The sequence below is a fragment of the Notothenia coriiceps genome, unplaced genomic scaffold (genome assembly GCF_000735185.1).
Source record: "Notothenia coriiceps isolate Sejong01 unplaced genomic scaffold, NC01 NC01_scaffold00028439, whole genome shotgun sequence".
Classification (NCBI taxonomy): Eukaryota; Metazoa; Chordata; class Actinopteri; order Perciformes; family Nototheniidae; genus Notothenia; species Notothenia coriiceps.
The window spans coordinates 5,016-27,786 of NW_011361140.1; the positions used below are offsets into that span (position 1 = coordinate 5,016).

At 39.5% G+C, this 22,771-nt stretch overlaps 3 protein-coding genes and 1 non-coding gene across 4 annotated transcripts in view; 3 read left to right on the forward strand and 1 right to left on the reverse strand.

Annotated features, from left to right (window-relative positions):
* Nucleotides 1–244: 244 nt before the first annotated feature.
* LOC104958196 (alkaline phosphatase-like) lies at nt 245–11,192 on the forward strand. Its single transcript, XM_010785919.1, has 11 exons — nt 245–442; nt 1,115–1,240; nt 2,813–2,928; nt 4,378–4,552; nt 5,634–5,806; nt 7,105–7,239; nt 7,327–7,402; nt 8,024–8,158; nt 8,323–8,514; nt 8,825–8,941; nt 9,995–11,192. The coding sequence occupies exons 1-11, from the start codon at nt 349–351 to the stop codon at nt 10,267–10,269; spliced, it is 1,614 nt and encodes a 537-aa protein (XP_010784221.1). The 5' UTR covers nt 245–348; the 3' UTR covers nt 10,270–11,192.
* trnas-gga (transfer RNA serine (anticodon GGA)) lies at nt 5,199–5,270 on the reverse strand. The gene has a single exon. It is a non-coding gene; the product is annotated as a tRNA-Ser (tRNA).
* A 3,060-nt stretch (nt 11,193–14,252) lies between the features above and the next one.
* The window catches only part of LOC104958198 (intestinal-type alkaline phosphatase-like), a 90,752-nt gene continuing 82,233 nt past the window's right edge, over nt 14,253–22,771 (forward strand). Inside the window, exons 1-5 of the mRNA XM_010785921.1 lie at nt 14,253–14,329; nt 14,832–14,948; nt 16,234–16,349; nt 17,381–17,555; nt 17,926–18,098. Of these exons, the coding sequence (XP_010784223.1) occupies nt 14,254–14,329; nt 14,832–14,948; nt 16,234–16,349; nt 17,381–17,555; nt 17,926–18,098 (657 nt within the window). The 5' untranslated portion in view covers nt 14,253. The remainder of the gene's footprint in view (nt 14,330–14,831; nt 14,949–16,233; nt 16,350–17,380; nt 17,556–17,925; nt 18,099–22,771) is intronic.
* Nucleotides 21,122–22,771, forward strand: part of LOC104958197 (protein phosphatase 1 regulatory subunit 12A) — a 10,030-nt gene continuing 8,380 nt past the window's right edge. The window contains exon 1 of the mRNA XM_010785920.1: nt 21,122–21,546. Coding sequence (XP_010784222.1) covers nt 21,482–21,546 — 65 coding nt within the window. The 5' untranslated portion in view covers nt 21,122–21,481. The remainder of the gene's footprint in view (nt 21,547–22,771) is intronic.

The window sequence follows — 22,771 nt, forward strand, 5'->3', positions numbered from 1 at the left end:
AAATGGGGGTAGTGCATTTTCAGGAATCAAGGATCTGTGATGCTACAGCCATCTTGTGTGGTCCCAGCCTCTCTCTCTCTCTCTCTCTCTCTCTCTCTCTCTCTCTCTCTCTCTCTCTCTCCCCTGGCTCTTCCTTCTCTGACATTTTCTCTTCCCTCTTTTGTAGCTCTAAGCCTATGAGCTGGCGTATGCCCTTCCTTACTACACACCCAGCAGGGCTTTAAAAAGCCTGGGCAGGAGATCTTAGCTGCCTCACACACTCTGCCTTTGCCTCTTTTGGGCTTTGTGTGCTGCTCTGGAAGCTGTGTGTGTCAACCTTCTCCAGTCTCCAGGTCCCCCGGATTAGAGATGCAGACGCAACATTGCAGGGCCCCCAATCTCCTGCTCATCCTTCTGGGCCCCATACTGTTGGCGGTGGTCCGGGCTGCAATGAAGAGCCAAGGTGAGGAGACAACAGTCTTGTTATTGCTACCTGCAGTTGGGATATTAGTGGCACTTTGTGGGCAGACAAATGGACGCGCAGAGGGACTCAAGCAGGTAACCTCAACCTGGGAATGGGTGAGTGCGTGGGGACAGACTGTGTTTGAGAACTTCAACTGCGCTGGTTCATGAACACAAACTTGGGTGTGTAGGTGTAATAGAGAGTATGTGTAATTGTAGATGCACAAAAGTATGTGTGTGTGAGTATATTCAAATTTGGGATGTGCTGTTTGTCTTTCCGCTGTTTTGGTGTGCGGTTGGAGCAATGTTCCTGTTTGACTCTCAGTGGGCATAAATGGACAGAAACAGAAGTTTCTTCTTGGCTATTTTTGTCATTTTGACACTTATTTGAGGAAACCTCAGTTTTTTAACCCAAGGCCAAATATAATTCAAAGTGTCAGAAAACACAAAGAGTGAGTGTTCAGGCACCCACATACACATTTGAAGCTTCTCTGCAATGGAGCTTTAGTATTCCACTCATGCAAAACTCCACACACCCACACATACTAAGAAGTCAATATCACACACATCCCTGATTCTCTTCATGCTAAATCTCAGAGATTAAGTTGTATCCATCCTCACCCCCCTCACACCTATTTCCTTCTCCATCTATCTGTGTGTTTCCAATTGGCAGCACTCTATGAACTTGAGAAGGAACCAGCCTATTGGGATGCTCAGGCCAGGGCAACACTGGAAGCTGCGCTGAAGCTCCGCCCTCGGGAGCACCAGGCCAAGAACCTCATCCTGTTCCTCGGTGATGGTAGGTTGTGCTTTCTTTATGCAATACACTCAGCAGACGTTCAGCTCATACTTGTTTGGGGTTGTACTTTGAAAAGATTGTTAATTTCAATCTCAACGATAAGTACAGTTCAATATGCAATACAAGACCACGCTCAGAAGGGTTCAGTTACAGCGCTTTGGCTGTGCTCAGAATGGATTGAGGGAAAGGGGCTTGGACAGCAGACTGTAAGCCAGACAGGCATCTGTCAAAACTTGAGGGCCAATGAGCCAGTTGTTGTTATAAAACTTTGGATATCTTTAGTCAATTATTCAAAATCCTAAAATTGGTTATGTTTCTTGGAATTGAGCAAAATAGTTTTGAAGTGATGAGGTTCAACAATGTAATTTTCTGACATTTACCAGAATCAAGTACTTTAATTCCCTAAACTTAAACCTTTCAACAATGGATATAATCACAAATGTAATGTAAAAGGCATCACTTGCGGTGACAAACCCACAGACTCCTGTAGTTCCCCTCAACTTTATGGAGCTATTAGAGCTCCTTGTTTTGATAGTAAACTTAGGACAAGCTTGTAAACATAGCAGAGGATTTTGCAGCTAAAGAGCAATATATGTTCCTACCAGAGCTAGAGTGAATATTGGACTAATGGTGGAGTCAATTTGAACTCGGTAGTTAGAATTGCAGAGTTCCCTGTTTAAAAATTCAAACAAACAACGTTTCATGACGTTATTAATGATCATACTTTTTACATTGTATCTTTAAGATAGTTGTCATCCAGACACAACATATCTTTGGAATTTAATGTGGCATTCAGCGACTACTTTCTACCAAATGGATGACTCTGGCCAGTTGGGGAAACTTTTCATCTTGATCACTTATGATTTATTTTCTGTAAGAGGAGCTGCTAAGGGGTGCAAAGATTTGAGAGTGTTTTTCTTGTAAACTACTAGAATATCTGCTTTGCATCAGACCGACTTAGTCAGAGTTCTGGGTGGTCGGGAAGTTTTCTTTGTGCATCTCTCCAGTAATGCCCAGCACAGAGCATGCATCATTTCAAATTTACGACTCTGATTTTGAAGGAAAAGTTAAGTGCATCACTGTGACATAGGCTTAGCAAAGTATGGTTTTCGAAGTCAGGGGCTAAATCCAATAGTGGACCACACAAATGGATAAAACAGATCCATAAATTGTTTCAGAAAATCAAAACGCGTATCCTGCGTACTTTATGTCAAAATGCCTAATATTGACATAGCACAGTGTTATACAGTATAGTATGTTTATATGTTCCACCAATAGTGGTCTGAATGCTTGCCTGAAAGAATCTGTGTTATGATATGTGGTTCTCTAGTTAAACGCAACATTGAACTTTGTAATCCGTTTATGTAAATATCCTTCACTTCCTTTTTCAAATAAACACATTTATTATTTTTATTCTGGATTTTGAAACATTTGAAAACTGAACTGGGGAAATTATTCTGGGATTGGTGGGCGTAAAATAGCAACACCTTCACATGCAGTCAAAGGATATAATCAAGTTAAGAAACAAAATGGACTATATTGCTGACTTAACCTGTCAATGATTTCTCCCAGGTATGGGTGTGTCGACAGTGTCGGCAGCTCGAATCCTGCGAGGTCAGATGGAAGGCGGCTCGGGGGAGGAGACAATGCTGGCCATGGACACTTTCCCATATCTAGCCCTGTCAAAGGTAAAAGCACCACACTCCTGACCTTTAGCTCATTAGTCACTTTTTCTCAAAACAAACATTAAAGTGTGGACTACATCGACATTTATAATTTGAAGGAGGGGCTTATCGTATAAATCTGTGTTCTATCAAGTATTAACGATTTCTCTGAAATATGAATTATAATTATATTCACTGCATTAAATGTTTCGCCATTTCGCCTTTTGAACCATCTTTGAAACAACTTAACATGTTAAAAAATCTGCGCTGATTACAGATTAACATACACATTGTTCTAAATGGACTATTTTGCCATTGAAAATGGAAACGTGCCAAAGTCAAAATGATCCAAATTATGGCTCTGCCTTAACTCACAAACACACACACAATTATTTCCAAGGCACATGTTTATATGATCATTGTAGGTATAAAAAAAATAAGAGAATAAATGAAAAACAGTTGTGAAATACTATGACAGTAAAACAAGAATACAGTTTAAAAGGGGAGTGATTTGTAAAATATCCATAAAGAAAAAGAAAATCTGTTTACAGTTCTGTTTCATATGGGTGATGAGAGATGTATCCATAGGTCTCTTCATGTTGCTCTCAAAGTGCACCAGATTGATGCTTTTAACTTCAATATATAAAAAAAATCTTCCAGGGGGAGCATATCCCTGGAGCCCCCTGGAGGATGTTAGGTCCACTCCCCACTTATAAAAATAGCACTTTACCCCTGCTTAAACCTATATGACGTGAGCTGATTATCGAGCCTTCATTCTAACAGTCGCGGGTACGTTGTGTATATGCGTGGGGAGTGTTACAGACCCTAAATGTTTGAGCACCCTCTATGAAACGTCAAGCTACCCCACAGCACCCCGAAAAGAAAATCTCTTGCGCCGGCACTGAGCCTGCAACCCCGTTTTGAAGAAATGTACTGTGCAAAACAGGCTCATTGCAGCCACCAATGCTGTGATAAGACACATTTTTTTGCCAAATATCAGCATTTTCTTTCTTTTAATGTTTTTGCACAGATTGCAATGTGGCAAAGTATTATAACTTATTGTTCTAGCAAAGGGATTGCACAATTGTATTATGTATTTATTTTTTCTCCAAAGGGGGGCCTGACGGAAAAAGTTTGAGAACCACTGGCTTAGAGTGTCCAATTTTTGCATTGCTTTGTTCTCTTGACATGTTGCATCTAGCCCTATACCATCCCGCTTCGACATAAGTCTTAAAACCTTTGTGTGAAAAGGGTTCTACGGGATTTAGCTAAGAACAACACTTAAACCAAAATTGCAGACATTGTGGTGAAATTTAAAGTGAAATTAAAGTTTGAATCATTTTCATGGCCAAGTATAATCACTCAATTGTTGTAATGTAACTGACCCTCAGTGAGTGTAAGTATTTAGTGTTACTTATACACAGAGTATGTTTATTTCTGTCCTTTAATGTTAATTATGCTTCTACTTCACAGACCTACAGTGTGGATAAGCAGGTAGCAGACAGTGCTAGCACGGCAACAGCCTATCACTGTGGAGTAAAAGCCAACGCTAAAACAGTGGGGCTCAGCGCTAACGCAGTGGCCTACGAATGTAACACCACCTTCGGGAATGAAGTCTACTCAGTGCTACGGCGTGCTAAAGCACAAGGTAAAGGACTAATTGTCTTGGCTCATTATAATGTGTGTTTTTGTATTGGAAAAGGCCAGAGGTTTTAATTACATTCCTATCTCAAGAAATGCCATAAAACAAAATAAGAGGAATAAATCAATCAACTAATAAGCCTGTAGCCTACTCATTACTTACTACTGGCTACTTGAGCGTCACCAGCTATAGTTCAATGTTATGAATAGTCCAATAAAGAGATCACATTGACCTTTATAATTGGGTTTATAGTCATGTATATCATATGCACACGTTATATTATACATGCACAACTTTATATGTATCAAAACTTGTTTATCATTCATGTTTGAGGGTTATTTCATTTCCATTATTAGAAAAGGTATATCCATTCTTTCTAGCAAAAAGATAAATGTATTCAAAAGAACTTCCCACAAAGCAATACATCTTAACCCTACAACGCTTCAAGGTTTCTAGGACTTTACTGATGATATGAGCCAGAAAAAAAGTCAAATTTAAAGGGCAAGTTAACTGGGATCTTAATTAAATTATTACTAATAAGACCATCAAACACAAAACATAATGTACAACAAAGAAAAGCACCATATTAGACTGCTATGATTCAGCAGCTCTAACAATCAAAGCAAGTGGTCCAGAAAATGTAGCTCTTTGCTGCCAAAACCAGGGATTGAACCAGGGACCTTTAGATCTCCAGTCTAACACCTCCCAACTGAGCTATTTTGGCACAAAAAGTCCTCAAATCTTTGCGTTTTGGTGGAAGACAAAACAGCATTTTGTAATAATGCCACATCCTACAAAAGTACAACCTTCAACTAATACTAGAGGGCTGTTGGGCATTCACAATGTAAAAAGCAGTGATTTCATGTTTTCACTCATTCATTCTGTAGTTAAACGCTTTTCTAAGGAGCGATTACTCATTGTTAACTGGAACCTGCACTTGATTACTTCCAACTGCCAGGAAGGATTGCGTCACTGTGGTTGCTTAATATGAACTGAGCCAGTGCCATTATGAAAATGTTAAATGACTTACCAATGCTCTAAATGTCATTTGTAAGTTGTTTATTCTGTGTGTTTCTGCATTGTCCAGGTAAATCAGTTGGTGTAGTGACCACCACACGCGTCCAGCATGCCTCCCCGGCAGCAGCTTATGCCCACTCCGTCAGCCGAAGTTGGTACAGTGACGCAGATCTTCCTTCAGGCGCCCGCCAACAGGGGTGCGTCGACATTGCCACCCAACTCGTCACCAATGTTGATATTGATGTATGTAAGCACAATTGTGATTCAAACAGCTTAAAGGTCCCCTATTATACTGTTTTTCATCAATATATCATAGGTCTCAGATACTGTATATACAAAACATGTCTCTGAAGTATTTGGGATCCAAATACCAAACAGATCATGCATTGTAGCATCCCATAAACCCCTCTGTTTCAGCCCTTTTTCAAGAGTGCTGATTCTCTGTCTGTTACTTTAGATGCAAATAAGGAGCCACTCCCGGCGCCCCTGCAAGATATCTGGTTAAAAAAAATACAATGGTGCTCTAGGACAGTGGTTCCCAACCTGGGGGGCGCCAAAGATCGCAATGGGGGCGCCAGGCCTCAGATGATTTGAGGCCAAATATCATATTTAGACTTTTTTTTTTTTTTTACATTTTTTTTTTTTACATATAATTGTAAGGCAATACATGATTGTCACTAAAAGCCTTGTCTCTACATTACAATAAAACATAAAACATAGTTGGCTAATTAATTTTAATAAAAAATCAAGTTAGCATTAAAGGCATAAAAAGACAGAAATGTATAATTATTTCTTTAATAGAAATGTTTCTTCTGCCCGTAAAGTGTCCAAACCAGGCTTGTCTGGATAAGCGCATTTTTAAAACATCATTAAATCCATGACCACCCGGGTTTTCAGTTGGATTAGTTGTTTCAACAGTTTTTTCTTCCAAAAATTCCAGATTGGTTCTCCTTTCCCCCATTTTGTAGATTATTTACGACTTTTGAATCCACATAAACACATCGGCAAATCCGGGCTTATTTTTGAGCATGTGTTTTTTAAACAGTTTGATCCCTTTGTGAATTGTTTCCACTTGCGCTGCCCTTTAATTTCTTCATACAGCGGGAATCCAAATAAAATTTAATCCTGAGTCTCAAATAACCATCAGTCACTCCGAATAGTGCTCCTTAATTAGGCCAAAATCTGATCAGCTCATTTTCAGACAGGTTTTTATATAAATGGATCAGGACAGAAAGACAGGGGGTATTTTTTCCTGAAACTTTCAGAATCTCTTTACACAAAGGGGACACATTTATGTGTAAGAGACATGAAAAAATAGATTTTGCATAATAGGTGACCTTTAATAAATATACCCTTATCATCTTAATCCTCAGGACCCATAACTAGGTTTTCAAAAGTTAGGTGAATGAAGTTAAATCTAGAAAATCAGCAATGGTGTTTATCCAGTGTGCTCTATTGTTATGGCAGGATTATTCTTTACAATGAAAATCATATGCAAAAAAAAAGAAGTATAATGATCCCATTCTGACAACCCATTAAAGGTAATTCTTGGGGGAGGCAGGATGTATATGACACCAAAAGGCACTGCAGACCCCGAGTACCCTACCTCCAACTCTCGAAAGGGGGACCGCAAAGACAAAAGGAACCTCATTGATGTGTGGCTAAAGGCTAAACCAGTAGGTTATTAAACATTTATTTGGGATATTTCCAAATATTTTAACATATGAGTCAAGGGTTTAAAGTGTCTCTGATTTGTTTTTCAGAAAAAGAAGTCACACTATGTATGGCACAGGAAGGAGTTTGATGAGATTAATGTTAAAACTACTGACAGGCTAATGGGTAAGTACTGTTTATCTGTCAACACTGACGGGAAAGAAAAAACATAATACACAACAATGCACACACAACATACACATTCAGACCCATAACGTACTTCTCAGGCGTTAACAGATAAACGTATTATCTGAGTTCACGAAACCTTCTCAGTGGCTCAGAAACAAGAGGATTTCAAGGACTGTTAATGACTTCTGCATCTTTACAGCCGTATGATGTGGTTATGACTGCAGTATACATTTTACAGTTAGCAGGTAAAATCACTCCTAACTACAGTGATACTTAACCAAAGGGCGTTTTTTGTTGTGATGATGCGCATGACAGTATGTCTTGCCAGTTATATTGCTTTCATGTATGTGTTACAGAAACACGTTTATTGCCTGTAATCTTTACAGGATACAAATGTGCTTCTACATACTTCCTTAATGGCAGCAATAGATATTATAGTTTTTCTTATTAGCATCATCAGAGTATGTTTCTAATCAATGGGAAAGCTTTTCTGAATATGTTGTAATGTCTTATCAGCACCTCTGTTATCAACCCTCCAAAAACAGAAGTAATACATGTAATTTATGATTGATTTATGAATACATTTAATTTATGATTTCTTCTTTTTGGGGGTTCCAGGTCTGTTTGAGCCAAAGGACATGCGATTCGAGATTTTTCGGAACAGAACAAGGGACCCCTCCATCGTGGAGATGACGGAGAAAGCCATACAAATCCTCAGCAAGAATCCCAAAGGATACTTCCTGTTTGTGGAAGATGAGTGCTATATCTAAAATCCTTCCAACTTATCCAAATCATTTTGAATAATGTTAAAGATATATATAACATAATCATACAGGAAATGTGGATTAAGTCTGTTATGTGTGTCGTCAGATGTTTTGGGCCAGGTCTTATTTATCCGTTTTTTGTTGTTCTGTTACGAGGTAGAATTGATCACGGCCACCATGACGGCATTGCCAAACTGGCCCTGACAGAAGCTGTGATGTTCGACCGAGCCATTCAGCACGCTGCACATCTAACCAGGGAATCTGATACTCTCACCGTGGTCACTGCTGACCACTCCCACGTCTTCACCTTTGGAGGAAACACACCTCGAGGGAATCCCATCTTCGGTATGGTCCAAAGCACAAAGACGTGACTGCAGTCCAGATCATTAAGGTTATATACGAGGGCACATAAAAAGTGTAGAAAAAAAAAAAAGATCAACAAAGTGGATTTGATAATAAATACCATATGTGGAAAATAGGCCTAGAATAATTGTTTAGACATTCATGAATGAGGTTTTCAAGACTGTGTTCACACAACAAGTTCAAAGCATTCAATTGTACAATTGTCTCACGAAATACATTTTGAGTCCTGGTTTTGCCTCTCAGTGAAAAGAAAATGTGAATGATGTTTTTTTATTGACCCTTTGTCTTTCAGGCCTGGCACCAAAGAGAGCCGATGACAAAATGCCTTTCACCAGCATACTGTATGCCAACGGCCCTGGTTATGTTCATATAAATGGAACCAGAGGGAACATCACAATGGTGGATTACTGTAAGTACAAACTAATGTCTTTCAGATGTGTCTGTGCTGACGTGTAGAGACAGCGTGAACTCATGTGGTTACGGCTGACTCATGCCCATGTTTTTCTCTGGAATGGGAAGATGGATATATTTATGATAGTGACAGTAATGTCTTCTCCTCCGTTCTCTCAACAGGCCTCATTGTGTATAGTACATGTAACTGTGCTTAAAAATAGCTATTTGTATTTCTTTGTGGAACACTGGACAGCAATGATCCACCTCCTCCTCCACTTGTTCTGCACCATTCACTTTAATCATTGCATGAGTGTGCATTGAAGGTGGAAATATTTACAGGCATGATTTACCTTTTAAAATCCACAATTTTGTATTTTTGAACGGACTGTTTAATATCTGTGTCTCAAAAGCGCACACTCAACCCATCTGGCACCCTAAGTAAACATGCAATTACAAGTGAGACATTCATTTCTAAAACTTTAAGTATCCATCTGGAGAAAAATGAAGCAATGTAAAAGACAGCATTTATATTCTGATTAAAACCATAAGGCCAAAACACTATTGCAATTTTTTTTAAAGAAGTCGATGTAGTTAGACAACACATTAAGATGGCAATGAGAAATTCACAAAACTGCAAAATGACCTTTCATCTAGAGCACACCAATGATTACACTTTGTTTACATAAAAAAAAGTTCTGGAATCTGTCTGTACACTTTAGAAAGATCAGGCAGTAAATGCTGTCATTTAAGTAAATAACTTAAACAACGTTCTTGATTTTTTAAATGTTGTAATTAAATGTAATTTGGTAGATTACAGAAGATTTGAAGACACACAAGTTATGGGCAACAGCCAAAGGTGAATGCAATCTTAAAACTATTCCAAGGTGCCCTGTGGGTGGTATTTGAATGACAAACAAAGGGAATCCAGTGCTTACAAGCTAACAGTGACATGGGTTGCTAAGGTATTCTCTGACATCATATTTGTGGTGACATAAAAGCTTCTGTGTTGTATTAACAGTTGATGATCCAAGTTGGTTGAAACAGTGCTTTGTTACAAATTTCTCTCCAGATGATGAGGAGTACATGCAGCAGGCTGCCGTCCCGTTGGATTCTGAGACGCACGGCGGGGAGGATGTGGCCATCTATGCCAAAGGCCCAATGGCTCACCTGTTCCATGGGGTGAAAGAGCAGAACTACGTGGCGCATGTCATGGCCTACGCTGCCTGCTTAGAGCCCTACACAGACTGCCCCCCTCATCCCCACAGCCACACCTCAAGCAGCTGCGTAAACACAGCCTCGAGCCTCTTGTTTGGCCTGCTTAGCCTCCTTTGGTTACTCAGATGACCCCATAAACACATTGCATCAACACAACAAAAAGGACGCAAATACGATGAATGCATGCAGCAATCAGACACTTAATGCACTAAACATTGATACATGAGAACATGCACACACAACGACAATGCATTCAGGTCAGATTGCAGGGATAGACATATGCAATGCTGTATGTGTACACATATAACCTCATACATCCTGATCACAAAGTGTACATTCAAATGAGCAAACAGGCAGGGTAGAACATAAACAAATATGCAAACAACTCTTTAAGAAACAGTCCATGCAACGGTTGCTATTACAGAGCTGTCTGTATTTACTTCAAAAGGACTATTTAAAACCTGTATTGCAACATGACTACTAACTTGCACTAACTCGTTTTAGTTAGTTAGATTTCAGTTGTCTTCTTGTTTTCCAAAGTTAGATACTGCTTGATCAGAGCTATTAAGCATTTACGAGGAGCTGCTTACACATCCTTTTTACACCTCTGAGGATTTACAAGGAATAACTTGAAACAAACAAGCACACTGAGGGCTCACTGTTCAGCTTGTGGACATTTAGAAAGTACACATAGATGTTGATCTATATGGCTGTGACTGTGTGGATGGAATAAATGACTAAATGATGATATCAGAAACCTGAACTACAGCCATCGTGCCATGACAAGCTGCGACACCAACAGACCTTACACGAATCATGAAGATGCTGTATACCCTCATGATTGAGAAACATGTAGCTCTTCGTTTTTATTATTTTATCAAGTTTGTATCTTGACCTCATTGTTTCCATAAAGACAATCTGTTCTCTTTCCAGGTCACTTGATATGTAATCTATTTAGATTGTACATGAATGTATTTTGTAAGCAAAACTTTTGTCAATGTATTTTTATACTGTGTTTTTTGCAAATGTTACTTAAATAAGGATGAAAGAAATCATGCGTTCTTCTTGAGTCACAATTATTTGATGGCAATTATTATTTGATTATTATTATTAATAAGGTAACACCTCATTTATAGGGCCCTTAGTTTCATAAATGCTACAGAGCAATTGATATTTGGGACATTTTATGAAAAGGGTTTACTATTTCCCATACATAAATATTTCAGGATCAAATAAAAAAATACTTGACAAAATTAAGTTGAATGTAAGCATCGCACAACGCTTGGTTTCTATGTATCAATCAATGCAAACATCTGACTCAGCTGATTTACACAATTGTGAGGAGATCAGTTAGAATATGATTGTCACACAGTATCTCTTATACAAACTAAGATGGTCTGTTTCCAAAATCGGATACATGGCCTCAAAGAATAAGCCTCAGAGGAGTAAAGTGGATTTTACCATCAATTGATACACTGAGTACAAAAATCGAAGCCTGTGACATTTCAGTAACACATTTTCATGGCGTTAAGATCATAGAGGTCATTCTATTTTACCCAACAGAGCAGTTAAAAGCTGTGTCTATCTTAACCCTTTGATACTCAAGCTATGCATACCCCTTCTAAGGGACAACATGGGTCAAAATGACAATGTTTTTTCATGCATGGCTGAGTCTTTCTTAGCTATATTTTAGGAAATCCATTTATTTAATCATTTAATATTCCAAGTATTCATTAAATGTGATAACAATGATAAACAAAACATACTATAATAATAATCGTGTTAAAAATAATTATTTTATCAGTGTTTTGGACCAAACAATAAATGTGGCTGGGTGGTGTTGTGTGTTTGGTCTTTTTAGCCCATATCTTTCCATTGCCCCTGTAATGTGCTTTTTGAGGTGGGGCGAAAGATATGGGCTAAAAAGACCAAACACACAACACCACCCAGCCACATTTATTGTTTGGTCCAANCCCAGAAGAGTGAGCTGTTATAGCTGCAAAAGGGGGATCAACTTCATATTAATGCCTAAGAATTTGGAATGGGATGTCATAAAAGCTCCTGTAGGTGATATGTGTAGGTGGCCCAATACTTTTGTCAATATAGCGAATGAAGAGGCGCATGGAGGGCACGCCCCACCTCAAAAAGCACATTACAAGGGCAAATGAAAAAATATGGGCTAAAAAGACCAAACACACACACCACCCAGCCACATTTATTGTTTGGTCCAAANACAAGATTTTGGAGTCTGTCTGTGGGAATGTTTGCCCATTTATCCAGAAGAGCATGTGTGAGGTCAGACACTGATGTTGGACGAGAGGGCCTGGCTCTCCATTCTAGTTCATCCCAAAGGTGTTCAAGATTGAGGTCAAGTTCTTCCACAGCAAACTCACACAACCAGGCCTTTATGGACCTTGCTTTGTGGGCCTCAGTCATGCTGGAACAGAAAAGGCCTTCCCCTATGAAGGTAGATTTGGTGCAAAATGCGAGAGCGTGTAAAACCTGATGTGAGCACTTGCAGAAAAAAAATCTGAGCTTGTGTGCATACATTTACACTTGTATAAAATATCCATGTATGGTATCTGTGAACCAAATTTGAAGTCACAGAAGAAGAAAAAAAAGTTAAGGTTATTTTCCATTACAACTGCAACTTGGTTATTACAACCTCTCAAATCAGTCATTAGGCGAAGCTATCAGAACGACGAGGCGCAAGCTCGGGTCAGTCACACACAATTGACTACTGTGCAGGGCCCTGCAGTCATCCAGCTCATCCTGACATGGCTGTGTGACTGACCCGCCTCCTCGTTCTGATAGCTCCGCCCCTTCGCTCCAATCCCCCTTACTCCCCATGTTCCTCCCCCCAGATCTACAGGTGTAAATTACTTTAGCGACACATTCATCGCAAGAAGTGTAGCAAAAGTAAAGGCCGCAGATTCGATTTATAGTGCCACAGAGCAGATTTGTGAAGTTGTAATGACTGATTTGAGAGGTTGTAATAACCAAGTTGCAGTTGTAATGGAAAATATATTAAAATATATATATATTTTTCTGCAAGAGAACATTTCATCACTAAGTAAAAAATGTTTCTACAAGCTACAAAACGTTTTTTTCTTCTTCTGTGACTTCAAATTTGGTTCACAGGTACGTGGATATTTTATACAAGTGTAAATGTATGCACACAAGCTCAGATTTTCTTTCTGCAAGTGCTCACATCAGGTTTTACACGCTCTCGCGTTTTGCACCAAATCTACCTTCATATTCCCCAAGCTGTTTCCACAAAGTTGGAAGCATAGAATTGTCCAAAATGCCCTGAAGCTCCCGGCGCACAGTTTTGGTGCTGATATTAATGCCAGAGCTGGAACTCTGCAGTTATTGAGTCAGCAGAGCTTTACGCACTATGCTCCTCAGCTCTTTGCCCAGCTCCTTGATGAAACGCCGCTGTCACACCACCCATGTAATCAGGGTGCAGTAAAGATGGAGTAGGCATTGAAGGTGGCAACATCGAGCACATTGTGCCAGAGCACCATGGGCCTCCTCCATGTTCTCCGCTTGCATGTGAACTCCGGCACCAACCGTTCAGGGAACCATCTGATCCATTGTGTCCACTCCTGATTTTGTTATGTTATTATTACTGAATCACTTCTGGTTTCTTCTTTACACTGTTGTCATCCACTGCTCTTTCATCATGCATGGTTCATATATAACTTGTTGCTCATGTTAATCGGCTCTTCCATGTGCCCTTTGCTCCTTGACTGCAGCTATAACCTAACCGGTGTGAGGACAGAAACTTTTCAATTTTTTTAAATTCACATATCACCAGCACCATGGCCAGCAAACTGCCTGTACACCTGTTACCTCATCCACACAAATGTTGGATACCTATAAAGTTATGTTATGTGTGTGTGTGTCTGTGTGTGTCTGTGTGTGTGTGTGTGTGTGTGTGTGTGTGTGTGTGTGTGTGTGTGTGTGTGTGTGTGTGTGTGTGTGCTCATATATAACTTGTTGCTCACGTTAATGGGCTCTTCCATGTGCCCTTTGCTCCTTGACTGCAGCTATAACCGGTGTGAGGACAGAAACTTTTCCAATTTTTTTAATTCACATATCACCAGCACCATGGCCAGCAAACTTAGACACATTTTTACGGGATTGTTGATTTTGATTTCGTTGCATTGGACTGTGTCTGTTTCAGGTAAGGATCGGTTACATATTGCTGCTCTTAGACAAAAATGTGATATCTGTGATATCTGCGGAAACTAAGACTGCCGACTGCTTTCAGGTTTTACTTTTTTACTTTTAACTGGATTCCAATGGCAACACAAAGACATGCCAAACTGTCAGTAAAAAAATAAATCAACTTACAGATAAAGAATAAATAGGTTGGCATCTTTTTTGTCATTTTTGTCATCATGTCATCATGCTGATGCTCTCTTAACCATTCTTAAATATTCACTAGTTATATAACTAATTTGTTACCAAGATGTCTGTGTCTAATTGGTTCTAGCATGGTGGGGAAATGACCTGTCCTGCATGAATTTGCTAGTTTAATCGGCAGTGATGAGCTAATTGGTTTTTACATACCTGTTATTGTAGTTCCCAATGGATTGCTCATATGGACTTACAATAGGATTCCATTTAACAAACCCACTTTTGATGTGGATGACATTATCATTTTGTCTTGATATTGCTTTTAGAGGAAGAACTCCATGCCAGCTACTGGAACAACAAGGCGAGACAGGCTCTCCACACTGCCCTGAATGTAAAGCCTGATGTCCACCAAGCCAAAAACCTCATCCTCTTCCTCGGAGACGGTGAGTCTGACTCTGAGTTTTCCCAGCATTTCAGAGGGTTCTTTCATTTGTGTTTCCTTTCACTTCAGTTTGTGTGTTCAGGTAAGAATAGGCCATTATAGCTTGCAATTGTGAGTCTCATCATAATTGTGGTGTTGTTCACCAAGGGAGCGAGAGAATACAATAGAAAACCAAACCGCTATTTGTTCTCCAAAAAGCATGGATTTATGGGAAGAAAGAGATTAATGTGTGACATCTGATCACCAGCAGTTATGACTGCTTAGAAAGCCAAGCATTACAAAATGAACTGAGGCTAAACCACAGTCTACACTGCAGGAAAAGCTATTTCCACATGTGCCCTAAACTGAACACTCAAAATGATAAATCATTGCAAAGAATTCAACAAGGTCTAATAGATAGCTAAAGTTTTGAAAACTATTTGTATATTAAATAAGTTTCAAGTCCCATTAATACTGAAATCTCTTAACTCTAAGGATGACTGGTTACCAGAGGATACTATAATATTATAAATCAAGAAATAATACAACAAATTTTACACAACATTTAGATGATAAGAAAAAATTGAAATGGAAAAATAGAAAATAATCCAATGTAAAATGAGCTGATATTTTCTGGTATGACCATTAAACCTCTGCCATGACCCAGGACCACACACACACACATCATTTATAAATCAATTATAGATTTATGGTTAGTGCTGCCTCCACCCTGAACCCACATCTGCTGATAGCAGCACATTTAAGATTGTATCAGGGACTACGAATGATTAGAAGCATTATATGAATACAAGTTATTGGCATTGTGACAATAATATAACTTCATGAGGAAGAATGATATATTTGATTTGGAACTCGCACAACTCACAGTCATTTTATAATGCATTTTGCTGATTTTTGTCAAATAAAATAGTAGATTTTCAAAGGCATCTAACTTGAGTCAACTATGAACATAATGACCTCATACCCAGAGAAAAGTAGGCAATTTTAGTAAATGTATAGAGGAATTAAAAAATCTTTCTTACCGGCAATATGACGGAAATTCCCAAATGCACTGAATATATCATGCAATATAAAATAAGTATAATAAAGTTCTTAGAGAAGAAGATATGTGGAATAATGCTGTTTGCTTGGCATGTTTTGTTTTTGTAAATAACTTGGATGTCTTTCAATGCTTTTTAAACTGTCATATCAGCTGAGCCTTCTGAGGTTCATGGAGCACAATGGCAGCCCTGTGCCTGCCTTGCCTATGTTATCCAACACTCAGGTGTGTTTCCACCTGCTTCCAGGTATGGGGATACCGACAGTGACTGCTGCCCGGATCCTCAAAGGCCAGTTGGCAGGACATTCTGGGGAAGAGACCAGTCTGGTTATGGATACCTTTCCTCACCTGGCACTCTCTAAGGTGAGCCCAATCTGAAAATCACAATCCGAGTCCTCCTGAGGAATGTGCATTTAAAGGTCACCTATTATGCAAAATACACTTTTTCATGTTTTTTATACATACACATGAACCTCTGTGTAAAGAGATTCTGAAAGTTTCAGGAAAAAAGATTTGCTCTCTTTTTGTCCTGATCCATTTTTAAAAAAAATGAAAATGATCAGATTTTGGCCACTTTATGATGTCATCAAATTGTTTTGGGTTGTGTAGCCATTAGCCAATCACCGACCAAAGTCAACCCCCCACCTTATCACCTGAATCTCCTCCTAGAGCACCATTGTGTTCTTTTTAACCAAATATCTCTCAGAGGGGCGTGGGGAGGGGCTCCTTATTTTTCATCTAAAGTAACAGACACAGAATCAGCACTTTTGAAACAGGCCTGAAACAGAGGGGATTATGGGATGCTACAATGCATGATCTGTTTGGTATTTCGAGCAGAACACTTCAGAGACATGTTTTGTATATATCTGAGACATGTAATATATCGATTAAAAACAGTATAATAGCGGACCTTTTAACTCTCTAAATGAGGTTGAGATGTATGGCCTTCTTGTAAGACATACAGTACAAGGCTGTTCAAAGTGATTTACTATTACAGCCTCTCAACAAAAAGGTTGTCATGGTATTGTTTGGCTTGGGCTGACATTTGACAGTTTGATTAGAAATCAACAACAACAACAATGTGAGCAAGCTGCATTTTTAGGCTGGAGATAGTTATGATATGTCATGACCAACATAGAATTCCTACGTGACACAGAAAGCCAGTTATATTTATCTTGACTGTGACTCAGCCTGTAACACAGACTAACACATCTTTTACCAAATCTTGTAAATGGTAAAATAATTCTTAAATGCATGCAGTGTTGTCTGCATGAATAATATGAAAATGACATTTGTCCACCATAGACTGGACATACAGTATGATGAAAGTGCTAGATTGATATACTAAATGAATGGGAGCATCTACTAAATGCCTTAGATATTTGCCTCTTCAGACATACAACGTGGACCAGCAGATGCCTGACAGCGCCGGCACAGCCACAGCCTACTTATGTGGTGTGAAGGCTAACTACGGCACTCTGGGTGTCAGTGCCGCAACTCCAAGATACAACTGTAATGCTACCTACGGAAACGAAGTCACATCTATTCTGCACCGCGCCAAGATAGCAGGTGAGCTCAGGTTCAAACACCTTAACTTTATATTGTTTTATTTCGACTTCAATAGATGCTTCCTTGTTGATGTGTGGTTCACGTAGGAAATGTACTCAGACAGATTCGCTCTTTATTTTGCTGGTTTATTCATGTTATTCTCATGTAAGACGTCTGTCACTCACAACATCTATCATTTTTACATAACCATAGATCTAATCTTTAAAAGTAATCAAATGTTCTTTGAAAAATATGAATTACAGTGCTATTGATACACAGATTATCTGAACTAAAATGTGCATATTGTTAAAAAATAATTTGCATCTTCTGTGGATCATATCTGTCTTCAAAATACATTTTGTTTCACATTTTGAGCTGCTCTGTTTCATAGGAAAATCTGTAGGAATTGTCACTACAACCAGAGTGCAGCATGCCTCTCCTGGGGCCAACTACGCTCACACTGCCAACCGAGGATGGTATTCTGACTCCCACCTCAGCTCTGAGGCTATCCAAGACGGCTGCCGCGACATTGCTTACCAGCTAGTTCATAACACAGAGATAGATGTAAGCCTTAACGTCAACATATTTCTGTAAATCCTGCGTCACACTGTCCCGAAATTGACACCAGATGTACACACGATAAAGGAAATGTTCAAATTCGGCTCTGATCTTAACAACATCGGGCCATTCGTGAGGGCATCTTAAGCCATCGTATGACCGCCGGTGGAGTTTCTCAGGCTCCGGCAGCAACTTTGTGAGCGGTGGCAAAATCTTTGGCATTCCAAAAAATTGCCGAAAGACCTTGCGAAGGTTCATTTTCGTGTTGAATTTGTGTTTCCATTTTGCCCTTCGTAAGGCCAGCGTGAGGGCATCTGGTCAAATCGTGTCATCTTCGTCTTTACTTCGTGTAATCATCGGTGCCATCGGGCATTTTTCGCCTAACGAAGACAATACGAAGGAAACAAGAAGCTGCCCGATTGTCTTAGGAAGGCAACACGACCACGTGAAGCCCTCGCAATGCCGTCCTGTAGCCATCGTATTATAGTCATGGGTGTATAATAAGAACAGGATACAGCGTGGGAGGCGGGGTCTCGTTCTTTCCTATGAGAGCTGCTCATTGGTGCAGGAAGACAAAATGGCCCAACTTTTGAGAGAGCGAAACGTCACAGATTACCCGTCATGCCTGGGCGTCAGAGCAGAAGAACCTGTATGTGCAGTCACAGAGCAGGCCCCCATTAAGCCCCGCCCCCCAAGCTCCCACTCTCGCTCAGTAGAATGAATGGAGAGAGAAAAATAAATCTAAATTCGGCTTTTAGTGCATTTTAAAACTTTAAGGACCGAATGATTCTAATAAGGGCTATACAATAGTTCATACTGGGTAGTTTATTTAGTTTAAAAATANATGAAATATTCAAAACAGAAACATCCATACTTGTTTTATATGTATTTATATATTTAAAACAACAGTAATAATAGCAACAACAATTCTTACAATATGTATAGTAAAGTGTAAAATAAAACTATACAATAAAAACAGTGCAAAATATAACAAAGTGAACAAGTTGCACCTGCTAACAACATTTGGTGATTTAAGGTGCATGCCCTCTCTTTTTTCCCCATACCCTCTTTGCTCCAGCACAGCCCTCCAGTCCTCATAGGACTGGGTCTCTGATTCTTTACAGTACTAATTGCCAAAGTACTGTAAGTGGGCTGGTGGCTTCCTGTCTTTGTTTGCAAATGATGGCGTCTGTCTTTTTGACATATTTTCTTTTGCCTGATCCAGATTGCTCCCTCTCCTCTTTTATTTTCCTGTACTGCTGTGTGGTGTACGGCACGTTACTCTGACCGGATGTTAGCGCCTGAAGGTAGCTGATGGCAATGGCATGTTGAGAAGCATCGTGTTGAGAAGGGTGGAGTCGGTGCAACCTGTGAGGGTCCAGGCACTTGAGGAAGCTGCACAGATGGTACCATGTATGGTGTTGAGAAGGGTGGAGTCGGTGCAAGGAAGGGAAGAGCATAGTATGGAGGTGGTGGTGGGACCTGTGAGATGGCCACTGGTTGGGATCTCTTCTGGAGCTTTGCCTCACCAGCAGTGTTTGGTGGCAGAACAAAGGTGTGAGGCTCAGCCAAACTGCCAGGATACAGAGATGTCCCTTTCTGCATTGCCACAAGAAGCTTCTCAGGTCCTGCCATGGGAGCGTCAGGGGCGGGGATACCCTGCTTCAGGATCTGCTCTTCCTGAGACCTGCAACGCCTGCTGAACCTGCGAAAACATGAAACAATCAATATTAGGAGGCGTGTGGTGCAGTGGGTTGAGCGTTGGTGTTCGGATCAGGTGGTTCAAACCCCACTGCAGTCAGCATGTCGTTGTGTCCCTGGGCAAGACACTTCACCCCAAATTGCTCCTGTGGGGATTGCCCAGTATTGAGTATGTAAGTCGCTTTGGATAAAAGCGTCTAACAAGTAACATGTAAAGTATTAATGAACAAAAGGGAATATTTGTAATGAAAAAGAGTTGGGATTATTTTGAACAGTAAATCATTTTATTGGCTGAGTATTACAGTGTAAGTATACATGTTTTGCAGTATATGTAGTGTGCTTATTTACTCACCATTGTGTGACAGTTGCAACATTCACTTCTGGGAGCTGGATGGTGGTCTCAGTCATCACCTTGGTCTGGTCTTCTTTTTGGCGGTGCCCTTCCTTCACACTGGAGCCAGTTTGTGAGTCGAACTTCTTGACCTTTGTTGCTTCCAAAGTGTCTGTCAAGTTGAGAATACTGTCCCGTTAAAAACTGAGAAATATGTAATTTGTTTATAATAAATATTTAATAAACAAGCTGTAAAAGATTACACATTGATTCAAAGAAAAACTGATGACTACATACAATACAAATTAAAGATGAATAAAAACAAGTACAAATGCAGATTATGCATTTAAATGTAATCAATCAATCGAAATGTATAAATAGCCTATATTTTGTATGAAAAACTCGACCTTCATACTATCTATTTAATAATTTACTCTCAGTTATAGTGTATTAAAGTACCTTACAATGGAAACAGGCCTGCCTACTCAAGTACAAGTATTTCATAATATAAGGTGGAGTTAACTGCATTGTAACTTCCCTTCACTGTCCCCCCCAAACATTGTTTACAGGTGAGGTTTAATATTTAAATTAATGGTAAAATAAAAACAGGTGTCCGGTTACATTCAAGGGCAAGATTTGTTTTGCTCTTGTTTTATTTGTATATCATATCATGCTGTTAAAGCTCGCTTAAAGACTAAATTCACTTTTAAAACACGTCGGTCGCTGCACCACCGGTGACGGAGAAAAAAAAGACAATAAAAGAAGCTCTGCTCGCCCCGGTCCGAGATTCTCTCTAGCTCGTAGTTATGTTAGTCCTTAACTTAAACTGGGTAAAGTCATAAACAGGCATGTTATTCAGCCAGATATGTCAACATTAAATTGACGATATGTACATAATAATCCGCTGCCAGTTGGTGGCGGTAATGCACCTACAAATTGGTTTGACAACCGCCAATAAACACTAAAGAAGAAGAAGAAGACACCAGAGGGTGGGACTTCCGCCTGCTTGCAGAAAGTAGGAGTTAGGAGGGAATTTCAATAAAAAATAATTGTGCGGATCCTCGAAAACAAAGATTACGTGTATAAACAACGGATCTTCATAGTTAGAAAACGATACTAGGACATGTATTCAAGTATTTAGGGAAAACAAACTATATTACACATTGAATGGTGGCTTACTGTTCATAACAAATATAGTTTGATGTTTGCAGGAACTGTTGCTGCATGTCTTCAGTCGCTATTATGTTAGCTAGCTAGCCTCGATTAAAGGTGATCCTGATACAGGGACCTCGGCCATGGGCTAACCAATGGATGCAGATACACGATTAAAGATCATTTATAACGGATAACGCTGGTGATGGATCCAAAGAAGAGGAGGCTTGAAAGTCAGCTGTGTAAAGCTGTGAACGATGGAGAACCGAGGTGATGATCAGCCCCTTTTCTCTTTGTTTTGTCCAGACATGCCTTTTGTTGATAAGATGCGACGGCTCTAAAATGCATGTTTTTACGTAACTACCACTACCCATCTTGCATGATCTTAAAGTATTCCTTTCCCCGATATGATAGTATAAGTAAGTGAAGTTTGTTTTGATGAATTAAAAAGTTAGTTTTCTATGAATTGCTATGTTGTACTCACTTCCGTTGTAGGTGCTTTACTACTTGGGTACTTAGGTACTTGGTATCAGGTTCAGGTTATTTATTTGTACCCGTAGGTAGATTCTGTTTGCAGAGAAAAAGACAAGGGTTCCATCCTGACACTAAAAACAAACACAAACAACAGACACATCTCTAATAAAAGGACTAGTAAAAGTACAAGTATACCCTGCTCAACCAAATCTCAAAATATTTTAAAAACACGAGTACAAACATGGACATTCAAAATTCACAATTAAATAAATAAATAAAAATATGCTTGAAAACCACCAATCCATACAGTTTTAAATAAAGCGTGATTTCCAGTTGTTTGATCATTGTTTTGAATATATTTATCAGCATAAGGGTATCTTTCAGTTACCACTGTTTCTATACATAAACATGGGGTCCTTAAATACAGGGTGTATGATTTTGAGGTTTAAAAAACACCCTATAAGGATATTCCTAGAATAACTATTGTCATTGGGGCAGATAACAAACCCCCTTAAAGTCCTTATCTTACATGAAACATTCACTCTGTTCAGTTTGTCTATCTTCAACATGGAAGCTATTGCTATGATATAACTCATTTTGCTTTCTATTCAGACTGCAACAGGTTGCAGGACATCGTTTTTTCAATACACTAAAACTATCCTACAACACATTGAAACATATCTTTCTTAACGATGTCCTGCAACCTGTTGCAGTCTGAATAGAAAGCAAAATGAGTTANGTTGTGAACTCTCGCTGGCTGCGCGCATTGGCTGTCGATCCGGACGGCAGCAGGGAGCCAGACAGCGGCAGCCGGGAACCACACGTGACGTCACGAAATTGCCTGCTTCCAGAAGCAAAGTTTTTTTATTGGACCTAATATTTTTCCTTTTTTTACATATTATTCAGTATGAAATAAAGAAACATACATTGACTATCTGTTGCATACACCCCCCAGAAATCAACTGCCAAAAAAAGTTTTTCATGTAAGATAAGGACTTTAAGGGGGTTTGTTATCTGCCCC